This window comes from the organism of the source record quoted next, unplaced genomic scaffold (assembly GCF_019419815.1).
Source record: "Pyrus x bretschneideri cultivar Hongxiangsu unplaced genomic scaffold, Pyrus_bretschneideri_v1 Contig16, whole genome shotgun sequence".
Classification (NCBI taxonomy): domain Eukaryota; kingdom Viridiplantae; phylum Streptophyta; class Magnoliopsida; order Rosales; family Rosaceae; genus Pyrus; species Pyrus x bretschneideri.
The window spans coordinates 2,546,993-2,559,455 of NW_025999457.1; the positions used below are offsets into that span (position 1 = coordinate 2,546,993).

General features: G+C 37.5%; 1 protein-coding gene across 1 annotated transcript; it reads left to right on the plus strand.

Annotated features, from left to right (window-relative positions):
* The first annotated feature begins 6,015 nt into the window (after positions 1–6,015).
* Positions 6,016–7,943, plus strand: LOC103928985 (inosine-5'-monophosphate dehydrogenase 1-like). Its single transcript, XM_048581199.1, has 3 exons — positions 6,016–6,243; positions 7,260–7,409; positions 7,872–7,943. Exons 1-3 carry the CDS (start codon positions 6,016–6,018, stop codon positions 7,941–7,943), a joined length of 450 nt encoding a protein of 149 aa, XP_048437156.1.
* The last annotated feature ends 4,520 nt before the right edge of the window (positions 7,944–12,463 follow it).

Sequence of the window (12,463 nt, forward strand, 5' to 3'; positions counted from 1 at the left end):
TGCCCGTGCCTCTCAAAAGCCATGGACAAGTCAGTCATGGCAAAAAGAAGAACTAGCCCAGGCGCCACCTTAGCAGCAGAATCTACCTTCCCGTTCTTCAAAGCGACGAACCTCTCAGAAGCCAATCTAGACTTAGCTCTTAACAGACGCTTTGATACACACCCGGACACTGGAGGTGTCACCGAACCCTTCCGCTGGGCAAGCCTCTCAGCAATGGATGCGATCACCTTCAAAATAGTAGTTTCACAGGCTCAGACTCAACAGTCTTCTTCGCCTCCTCGGGGGAAGTTAGATCAATGACAAACTTTTCGACAACAGACGAAGTCCTACAAGGAGCTGAAGAAGTCTTTGGATTCTTCTCGGCCGAAAGCTCACAAGTAGGTAAGGAAGACCTCTTCTTTCCACCATCATTGGCAGCAGGCTCTACAGTAGCGATCAGGCGAGCCAACACTTCATCTTTTATCCATTTGATCTATTCCTTCAAAGTCAGGCCACCTTTCTCTTGACGAAAAGGGCTGAGCAGCTAGCACCACTCACGGTACTTAGCACGAATGCCCAAATTCTTGGAGTTTAGCCAAACTCCGAATCTACACCAAGTAAGAAAGACAATTAACAAATTGAAGTCATGGAGTAGCTCAACAAAAATTCAAGCAGGACAAGAATGAAGCAGTTCACCTACCACTGATAAAGGTAGTCAGGACACGCAGCTTAGAAGAAGAGTCAGACTCCCACTCTTTACTCACCTCCAAGGTATCTCTCGGTCACTCAGGGTCACCTTTACTAAAAGCATCGAGCAGCCTATAGCGAGATCTTAGCTGCCTCACACCTTCCTTGTAGCCAATCTCAAAGAAGTACCAGAACTCATATATGGTCAAGCCAAGATCAAAGAACCTGCTCAAGTTCGAGAATTCCACCATCGCACAAACTACATTTAGGGAGCATTGAGCAGACGCACATTTCATGGAGCAGATCACCTCCTGGAAAAGACGCAGCATGGGAAAAGTGAATCCCAACACAAAATAGTATGGATGGAATTTGATATCTCTCTTCCTAGTAGTGGCACCCTCGCCGCATGGTTCATAATCGTTGTCATCTTTCACCCACTTGACGCGAACCCTTGACGGAATCGCATGCTTGTACGCCTTAAGAAAATCTTGAAACAGCTTATCGAAATTAATCTTGACATGCGCAGCTTTGAAGTACCTTACCTTGCTGTAAGAACCACCTTGGCAGTACAAAGGATGAGGATATTCGTCAGCTTTGCGATCAGAATAAGACATTGTAGAGTCTCTGCAAAAAGCATGAAGAAAAAATATTTAGAGGGCAGCTAAAAAAAAAAGAAAATGATATATGAATATATATATATATATATATATACATATATATATGGCAGGACGACTCGAAGGCCTCAGGACCTTACATATGCGACCCGACCAGCATTACCCAACGAAAAGGAAGACTCACGCCTCCACCCTTTCTCCTTCTTCACGCACCAAGCTACCCAGCAAGACCGGCCCACTTAACTTTCAGCAGAGACCCGGCCCTAGACAGTCTCTCTTTCTCCCTTACCGTGAGCCAGCCCAGGTCCGTGCCAAGCAGCTCCAAGAGACCTGCTTGAGCTGGCCTTTTTGCACCCCAGGGCCTGCCCCAGCCAACCCCATGCACTGCAGCCCACGGCTTCTATGCCATGTGTCACTCACAGCACCTCGGCCCACACTGAGGCAATCTTTCAAACCCCAAGGCTCCCCAAAAATTCAAGAAGAAGAAAATTCAAATTTTTCTTACCTTGCGTAGGCGCGTGTGGATGCGTGAGGGTGTTCGGCACGTGGCTTCCTATGTAGCCACTTGTGGCGGCGTGTGGAGGAACCCAAGGTCCTTCCTTAGGTTTCTTAACGTGGCGGACCCGAATTCGCCCTCCGTTTTCTGAAATTCGACCATTCTAAAATAGTTCATTTATTAGTCGTACCTTGTACGAAAACGAGTTTATAATTTAGTACGTTACATATTTATGTAAATGGTTTTGTTTCTAGGCAAAACGCATCGCAAGGACTCTCGATGTTACAAGGTGGGTTCGACTCGAAGGCATGAATTGTGAGTGGGTCTTTGCTTTTAAATATTATATATTTATTTAGTTTCCATTTATACATTTGAAAAAGAATTTCCTACGTATGCCTAGATTAGAATAATGCTTATAAGAATTAGCGAAATAACGGAAAATTTCGAAATTATCATAAATCCTATGGGATGCACATGTATGCGTACCTTTATGGGATTTTAATTACGACCATGATTAATATCTTAAGTATTACTATTATGTCGATGCGAATTATCGAATCATTGTGGCATGACTATACTTATATTATTTGCTCATTGTTTGCTACACCGGTGTTAGTACTCGTTCGGCCAAGGGCAGTCTTTCATGTGTATGTGCACAACGCACCATACATTCACTTTGGATCCATTGTACGTGCTAGTCCTGTCTTAGATTACTAAAGGCGATTAGGACTCATATGTGCTACGCATAGCGTCAGTCTTCACGTGATTGTAGTATTAGAGCGTATATCATCGTTACACCCAGTCATGTTCATGTCAGAATAACTCTGCATGAACTCGTGTGTCAGCATGTGTCGATGAGCACTCGATATGATATGTTTGCTTATGCGAGACTATATGTTTATGAACGACATGTGCTTACTTACGAAATATTGTGACGTATTGAGTTCTTGAGATTTTGCAGGCTACAGTAAGTATTTTCTTACTATACGTAGTATGTATATTTTGGAAACTATACTTGTTTTACGGCGAGGGGCTATTATGTTTTTCGGAAATATTTTTATAAAACTTTATTTTCAGGCCCACTCACCCTTGTTTTTTGTCCCTCCAGGATTTAGTAGCTGAGCTTACATATCTATGAGGATTCTTGGTAAATTTTGGTATTAGAGATTACCTTCGATGGTATAACTCTTATCCTACTTTACTGTACTTTACTTATGCTCTAACATTACGTGTGAAATGGGTTCATTCACACTCACATGCGCACTCTTGTAATTAGGCACTCTTAGGTTTAAATTTATTCACATTTTCCACATCACTACACTTGTGGTTTCGTCACCCTTCAGGTGTCGGCTAGCACAGCTTGATTCGGAGTCCAGGTGGACATTCCAGCTCGGGGTGTGTCATCGTGAGCTGGAGCAATGAAGAAGTTTCTTCTTCAACCGATTGATCGAGTTTGCCTACACTTTTTTCTGTTGAATAAAAAAATGTGTTAGTTAAGATATTTATAAATATAAAAATTTTGATTAAATACTATTGAAATATATATTATACTTATGAGGTATTTCTTCTCCTGAAAATGGCCGCAGAGCCACTCTCTTTCATCCTGGTGGTCCACCAACTCCATAGGGCACCCAACTGCTAGAACGACCTCCAAACCGTCATATTTCTCATAATGCTTATGGAGATCGTTCTTCCACTGAGTGAACCTGTTGGTGCAATGCTCGTTGATGTACTGGTCTTGATTGTCATCGAGGTTTGTGAGCTCATAGTGATGCTGCAAAACTCCAAAAATAAATAGTAGTTAAAATTTATAATATTTGTATACTTTAATAAAAAATTAGTATTTGAGGTTGACAATACTTACCAATAATTCATGAAGAACGTCACGCTTGACTTCATGTGGGACAGCTTTCCAAGACCCGCAAAAGAGCAGGCAATGATTTTGTATAGCCGAGACAATGTCATTGGCCAACGCACTATACTGCTCCTTTGTTGCAGCCGCATGATGTCAAGGATCCCACGTAATGGTGATCTTCTAGTTTGTGGTGCGAGTGGTCTGTGATGTGTTCTGAAGTTTGCATAGGCCCCTAGTTTTTTTTTTTTTTTTTTAACTACACAATAAACAAAGTAAACATCAAATAAATTCTATTTTTTACTGAAAATTTTGCAGAACCTCCCCTAAAACTATAACATTTCCTAGAACCTGCAAACAATATAACAACAAAAACAACACATCCACCCAACAATTCAAACACTTTATACCAATTGCGGACTTCAATCTAAATTCCAAATTGTTAAATTGAAAATACTATGAGAAAGATGCATTACTTGTCTAGACCCCTCTCCATGGACAGAGGAAGCCTCACCAGACTGCTCAGCCTCCCCAGAACTCCGGGGCCAGCGATGAGTCTACTGGTGCTTGGTGGAGGATGCGTCACTGAAGAAGTCAATGAAGTAGGAGTCGGAAAGCATTGGATCGAAAGGCAGGACTGGAGACACACCCCTCCTGCCCAAATCAGGTGAGGAGGTGGCAGCAGCATTACCTGCTAGAAAAGGTGTCTGACTGGCCCTATTAGCTACCCAGACGTTTGAAATTAAGTTCGACATCTACAAAAATAATAAATAATAAAGTTACATTCCACTACTTTTAGTCAATTTATTAGAGTATATTACATAGTGCATAATATACATAATCCACCAACACCAACATGTTTTTGTTTATGTTTTGCATATAAAAGCTATCAAATATTTATAAAAAACATAACCAACGAATCCTACGCAGAGAGAGAGATAAACTAAGTTTGTCTTCTTTTTTTTTGGGAAAAACATCCAAAACCAAACTAAAACACCAAATCTAGTGAAATTATTTGAATATACAGCTAGGGCAAAGTATTTAAGACAATAGCATATATGGTTGGTGTAGGGAAACAAATAGCAAAATAGCAAAAATAAGGGTATTAGCTATAGGCAGCATGGTTTCACCGCATAATCTAGAGTGTTGGTGGCATGATTTATAGCCATAGTTTGGTGGGGAATGGGAATGAGAAATAGCATATAAATTAATTCAAAGCAATATTATCTACCCACCTACACACACACACACACCAACATATATAGTACAGATTCCCAAACGAAAAATAGCATTCAAGCTTCTCTGATTGTTTCACTAGTCACCACTATCATCTGGCTACTCAGTTTCCTTTGTCTCTTTCTTTTCCCCTTTATTTTTCTAATTAAAAACAAAACAATTATCAAGCAGACCCTATTTCTTATTCTTTGCTACCTATTCCACGAATCTTTGCTGAATTTGATCTATGATAGTGAAAAATACCCAATTTTGTTAATGTAAAAAATACCCAATTTTCTTAATGAGTTTGACCTATGATAGTAGTATGCAAAGTAAAATTTTCAAATTCCTTAATGTATAATACCCAATTTTGTTAATGGAATTTGTTGGGACTTCCTCTCCTTCCTAGTAGCTAATCCCAATACCCAGTTTTGTTAATGGAATTTGTTGGGACTTCCTCTCCTTCCTAGTAGCTAATCCCAATTCGAAACCCCTATTTGATTCCCAATTCGATACCCAGTTTTGTTTATAACCATAACCCAATATTCTCAATTCGAAAACCATAACCCAATATTCTTAATTACCCTAACCCAAGAATCCCAATTTGAAAACCCTAACCCAGGATTCCCAATTCGAACCGTAAATCCCTAAGTTCTAATTAAAACAATTCAACTAGAAAAAATGAAAAATTGCACTAATAAATAATTGAATTAAGGGAGAGTGAATTAAGGGATATTGGGTGCTTACCTAGTAATGGTGCGGCAGCGGTGAGCTGGTGTGGCGCTGGAGTGCGGTGGCAGATGTCAGGTACGGAGGAGAGAGTGACAGAGAGGCAAAGAAACTCAAAGAGAGAGAGAGAGGGAGAGAGGGAGAGACTGAGATAGTGAGTGATGAAAGCGAGAGATAGATTGACTAAGAATCGAAGAGAGAGAGGAGAGTAAGCTTCGAAGAGAATCCAGAGAGTGAGAGAAGAGTGAGCGACACAGAGAATGAGAGAGAGATAGAGTGTTTTTAAAATAAAATTAAAAAAGCGCCCAATTTCCACCAAAAAATCAATTTTTTATATGTTTGCGCAACGACAGTGTTCTATTTTTTGTCGTGCGTCCAGTTTTTAAATAAAAAACGAATTTTTAAATATTTGCGCGACAAACAATTGTTTTGGTTTTGGTTATATGTTTCAGGCAACTGCTGTTTACAAGGTTGCATCTATTGCTTCACAAAGTGGTGTGCCTGTGATTGCTGATGGTGGAATTTCCAATTCTGGACACATTGTCAAGGCTTTGGTCCTTGGGGATTCTATTGTCACGATGGGAAGCTTCTTAGCTGGAAGCACTGAGGCTCCCGGGTTTTTGTGTATCAGGTATGTCTGGGACTTACTCATGTTTTTATTGCTGGAACAGGTATACCTTCTCGTACCATCAGATATAAAATATACTTTAACACTTCTCTCAGTGTTTACTACAATATCTCTTTTCTAGTTCTTTGACAACTTATTGAGTGGGTTAAGGAGTTTATTAGGCAGATGTATGAATACTGAATTACATTGTGATTGGTAAAGAAACTTACCTATAAGAGATGTGTTTCTAAGTTTGTTAGACATCCTGAGTCATTTATCAAACTTTTTGGACTGCATCAATATTGTTCGACGGATCGGTCATTGATGTCTTATAGTTTTCCATCAATCTTTAATGCTTTTACATCATTAGGAATGTTTGCATGGACTCTCTCCCTGATGACCTGAACTTAATAAGTTTGAAGCCTACATACAGTCAGAGTTTTTGGACTTCTTCGGGTTAACTCAAGTGGTTCTCATGAGTGCAACTATGCTCATGGATTAGAACCATAAAAAGAGTTTGCGTATCACTGCATTTCATAACTTGAGAGCAAGTGGCAAAATGGGTTAGGATTAGGCTAGGTAAGGGCCTGGTTCCCTGAAATTGTGATTGGATTTTTCATGGATGCATGTCATGGGGTACTGTAGTGGACATAGTATTTCATTTCTGTATGTTTCCTTTTTTTTTTTTTTTTTTTAATGGTAATATCTTACTAAACAGTTGATTGAATTTTTTTTTTTAATTTTGAACAGAGGGCCTTTGCTAATCCAATCTATGACCCAAATGACGTGTATCTTCCTCTATTTCCGAACTAAAGGCAAAAGTTGTATATATAAATTGCACTGAGCTTTCAGCATACTTGTCTTTTACAAGCAACATGCTGTTTGTTATTTCTTTGTCATTGTTGATTAGCTCTGCATGCATAATCTCTATTGAGGAAACAGTTTGATATAAGTGATTTCATGTTTTCTATTAGAATGGTCGCCAAGTCAAAAATATCGAGGCATGGGATCTCTTGAAGCAATGACAAAGGGGAGTGATCAGAGGTACTGGGCGATACAGCTAAGCTGAAAATCGCACAGGGGGTTGTCGGGGCAGTTGCAGACAAAGGTTCTGTTTTGAAGTTCATACCATACACAATGCAAGCTGTGAAACAAGGTTTCCAAGATCTTGGTGCTTCTTCATTGCAGTCTGCTCATGGCCTCTTAAAATCAAGTGTTTTAAAGCTAGAGGTAAGTTGACCATTTTGCAGACATTGTTGTGTTACTCATATCATCGTTATTAAGGATATTTTAGTTCTACACTTTAAATGAGAAATGATATTGTAGCCAATGTTTCTTTCGGTAACTTACTCTTTCGTAGTCTGTTCCATATCATGTTGTATTCTTGTTCAACACTCTTAGGTTAAACTACCGAAAGGAGTGGGGAAGAAACCTATTAATCTAGAGTATTGCCATTGTGTGTCACTCATATTCAGACACTTATTTACTTACAGAGAAGAAACCTGTAACCTCTCAGGTTTTTCCCTGACACCGCTTACTTCTTAGATAGTTTTCCATCCCTACATATTACCTCAAGGAAAAGTGCACTCCACGATTACCTTGTTATTGCTCAAGGAATCTGAGATGTAATGATGGTCGTATCAAGGACTAATATGGTTTCTCAATTAGTTGACAATGTATTTTACTATGCAGGTAAGAACAGGAGCAGCACAAGTAGAAGGTGGAGTTCATGGTCTGGTTTCTTACGAGAAGAAATCGTTTTGATGGTTATATCTTTTCAGCTTTTCTCATTCCTGCCGGTGACTGCTGTCTTGGGGAATTGGGGAATTCTTCCGTGTCCCATGTTGCATCTGATATCGCCAACTTAGCATGAGTAACAAGGGCGAGCCTGTCAAACTGCTACTGGGTCTTTCTGAGCAGCGAAAGTTTTGGTCTCAAACGGTTCTCTGGCATTTTGTTGGCTGCCATGAGTGCTTCCATCTGCCTGCATTTGTTTGACTCTGCACTTTAAATGTGTACATATGACTAGTTAGAATTTCTATGGAGTTATGTTTGTTACTAGTTTTCATTAGGAATTATTATTAAACAATGCGGTTTCAATTGTTTACCACATAGTTTTTTTTTTTTTTTTCTTCTTTTTTTTTTTTTTTTTTTTTAAATTTAAGTTTGTAGGCACATGACCAAAAGAAAAGGGAGAGAGAAGCAAAGACAGCCACTGTGTTACAATCAGGGGTGGAATAAAATACCAAAAAAACCAAACCTATCAAAACCGAACTGAACCGGATGGACAATACCGAAAATTTTTACCCAAAGTTGAACCAAAATCGAAAATTTCGATAAGAGATTTGGCATGAAATTTAGATTAGTTCGATAGGACTAGACCGAACCGAAATATATATATATATTGTTTTGATTTGTAATATTCATTTTTTAGTCATCGGATTAATCTCAACCGTTCACTCAAAACCAACCTTTTTCTCTCCGCCTCATCTCACTCAGATCACTCTCTCTCTCTCGACTCTTTGTCCCAACTTTGAACCTCGACTCCCTGAGCTATCCTCCTCCCCTAACTTCATCGCCCGATTTCCCACTCCGACCACCCATGCCACATCACAATGACCTCCATAACTATCTCTCTCTTTTGAAACTCCTCTCTATCTCTCGATCCGTTTCTCTCTCTCGACTCTCTTCTCTTCAATTCATCTTCTCTTCTTCCTTAACCCAGTAACCCAATTTTTGTCTCTCTCGACTCGACCCACTTGAGCCCAAACCACCTGATCTCGACTCTGGCCTCACCCACCCTCTTTCTCGACCTCTGTCTGTGTTTCACCTTCGCTGACTCTCTCTCTCGATCAATCTCAACTCCGACACACCACACCCACAACACCATACATCTATCTCAACTCATGTTCGACTTTCTCTCTATCAAGTCTCGCTCAATGTAAGAAATTTTCCCTTTAATTCATCATATTTAAATTAGGATTTAGATTTGGGATTTTGAAATGGGGATTAGAGTTCCAATTGGGTTTCGAATTTTGATTTGAGAATAGAATATTGTTGAGATCAGACCTTTCATGTAATGGTTGAGGGGATTGCTGAGATTAGGGATTGAGGTCTGTACTGTAATGGTGTACTAATGCAATTGCAGCAATTTGTTTCCCTTCTATAGAAATTTTCAAATTGATGTGATGGTAGTAAGATACGAACTTTTTCATTAAATGGATGTAATTCTAATAATCACAAGTATTTTTGCTCAGGATATGGAGAGGAATAGAGCACATGAGCATAGGCCCATAGCTTAATATTTGGGGCTGAAAAATTTTGGGCAAGATTGGGTTTTGTTGGTCTTGAAATCAGAAGCCCAAAAAATTTGACCTGAAGGCCCATTCTCGAGCCCGAACAGAATAGCCGAAACTATTTTGATATTACCGAATTTCGAGAAAACCGAAATATTGGTTTGGTTTTGGTTCTTTGCCCTCTTTTTCCGAACAGTTTCGGTTCAGTTTTTGAATTGACCATTTCGGTTCGCTATCCTAAACCAAACCAACCCTAATTACAAGTAGAATATATTTGCACTGCCGTTTTCTCTTTGTCGATTTGATTTATTAAATATATAAAAGACTATTAAAAAAGGAGTATGTGGAAAATAAAAGTTAACGAGGAAATCACCTCTTAATCATTATCTACCACACATGCAAGTGTATTCTCTGTAAGTGCCAAATGAGCGACTTGGAATTAGTACTTGACGTTAATCTTTGAACTTTCTTAGTTAGGAAAAGTTTTTTCGAGTATCCGATATTTAAGTAAGTACTCCATGTGTTACAAAATAAGGACACAAAAAAATATATCATTTGCTTCACTTGTATTATGGCATGCAGAGTATTGCTTAAATACTCTATACTTAAAAAAGGATAATGCTAGGAATATCAAATTTTTAAACCCAATTTGCAAACCAAATGATGTTACTAATAGAAAATAAGCACGTTAATCAACACTTAAGTAATAATCGCCATGATCTTCCTCTTCAATGGTAAGTGAGAGTTCTTAGGCTTGATTCTCAGCAAAAGAGAACTTGAACCACATTATTACTAGTCCATTGTGAGGCTTAGCCCACTCCCCACCCCTTTATTGTAAATAATATCGTTTGTAAAAAACATTTAAGTAATAATCCAATCATCCACTCCCCACCCATTTCCACAATTTCATTAACACATGATTTTGACTGTTTTGTTATCACGAAGGAATATAATTTGGCTGCTGAAAAATCAACAGCAGACCCTGTTGATGTCTATCACAGATGGATATGTGTCCAAGTAATTAATTTTTTAATCACAGATTAAACACGTGTTCATCTGTGATTGGCTAGCAGGAGGAACTGCTGATTTTTCAGTAGCCAACTATTGTCCATCTCGAATTATGTTGATTTTTCAGCAACCAAATACCATCCATCTCGAAATTATGTGGTGCAAGTGCAAGTTGTTTGGATATAAATTTGAGTGGAACGTTTATGGATAAAACCTAAGTTTTTTGTCCAAATTATCTCCAAAGGATGTATTTAGGAGGTGGGAAAAATAGGAATTTGGGTTTGAGTGTATATTTGGATCTTGCATCCACGCCAAATGGATAAGAAATGCAAGTCGGCCAAGGGGTACAACAAGTTGCAGCAGCGCATGAAGGGGGAGTGGCGGGCCCGCTGGTTAGAAGAAACAGAATAGAAAGATTCAGTGCGGGCGGGCTCATAGCAAGCCCAGTATCGCTTATTCAGTTATTGAACAGCATTCACTAGGAATGAGTTAGTTGGGTTTGGAAGATTCAAAGTATGACATTGACAGGTTTCTATTTTCTGGTCCAACCATGCATTTATTTTCTTCCATACCATAGCAGACATTGACATTAGTGATCACTTTCAACATTTCAACATTGAAAACCTCATACATGATAACAAGGGAATAAGATACATCGTTTTGCATAATTTTGTCAGCAAGTGACCTTGACAATTTTATTTTATTACCTCGAAATTATGTGCAAGTCGTTTTCGATATAAATTTGCGTGGGGACACTTATGGATGACTAAATTGGCGTGCAGAAATCTTGACCTTACCATAACATGCATTATTAGTTCCATGTCAAATAAGTATTAATAAAAATAAAAGGCCATTAGATATGTGGTGTACTTTGCATTACATAGAGGAGGCTTTTAAGAAAGGAGCATTTTGATATAGATGCTTCAAATTTGAATTTTTTTAATCAAATATCTTTAACTTTTAAATTTTTGATCAAACATTATTCTACTAATTTTTAATTAAAATTATGATTTTTATTGTATTTAATTAACGAACTAGTTCAGAAAATAATATCACAAATATTCTAAAATCACCACAAACATCCTATCTTATCTTATCATAATTCGTTCAAAATGAATTTTTCTTATTCAAATAATTTGTTGTTTTAAATTCTAAAAACACATAAACATCCTATTAACATACAATTATGAAATATAACATGCATATATATTAAATATAATGTACCAAACAGATATATTAAATATAACGTACCAAATAGATATATTAAATATAACGTACCAATCATTTGGTACATTATTGGTACATTATATAAATTTAATCTAGGTACGTATTGGTATTTTGGCACGTTATAAAATATTGCTTTTGGTACGTTATACAATTCTTTATTTAGTACGTACCAAGTTATTAGTACGTTGTATTATCCTTATTTTGGTACGTACAAAACTTATGGTACATTATGTGTAAGTTGTGTAACCCAAAAAACTAAATCTCAATTTTAATTATAAACGACTCTTGTTTTTTTTTTTTTATAATCTATATAAAATGTTGAGTTGGAAATTGGAAAAACTATATTTCATCCAATTAATCTTGAACCCCAGTAGATATAATTGAATCCTTAAATTGAGGAACGGATGAGATTCCATAAAAATAGCAATAAATTAATGAATATTATTGAGTGCATTTTTTTTTTTTACATAGAAATGGATTTAAAAAAATTTATAAAATATTTAAATTAAGAATATACCTGGAATATAAAATTTAATTAAAAGTAAAAGCACTTTAATCAAAAGTTGAAAAGTAACAGATGTTTAATTTAGAAAAATCTATAATGAGGCATCTAATTCTAATTTATCCTTTAAGAAAGAGGCATGAGGTTTCCATTTTTTACTTATGCTAAAAGATTATGTTTTCAAAAAAGAAAATCTGAAAAATGAAATTTGGTGAGAAGATTAAAGCGTAAACGTCAATCGACCGTTAAAT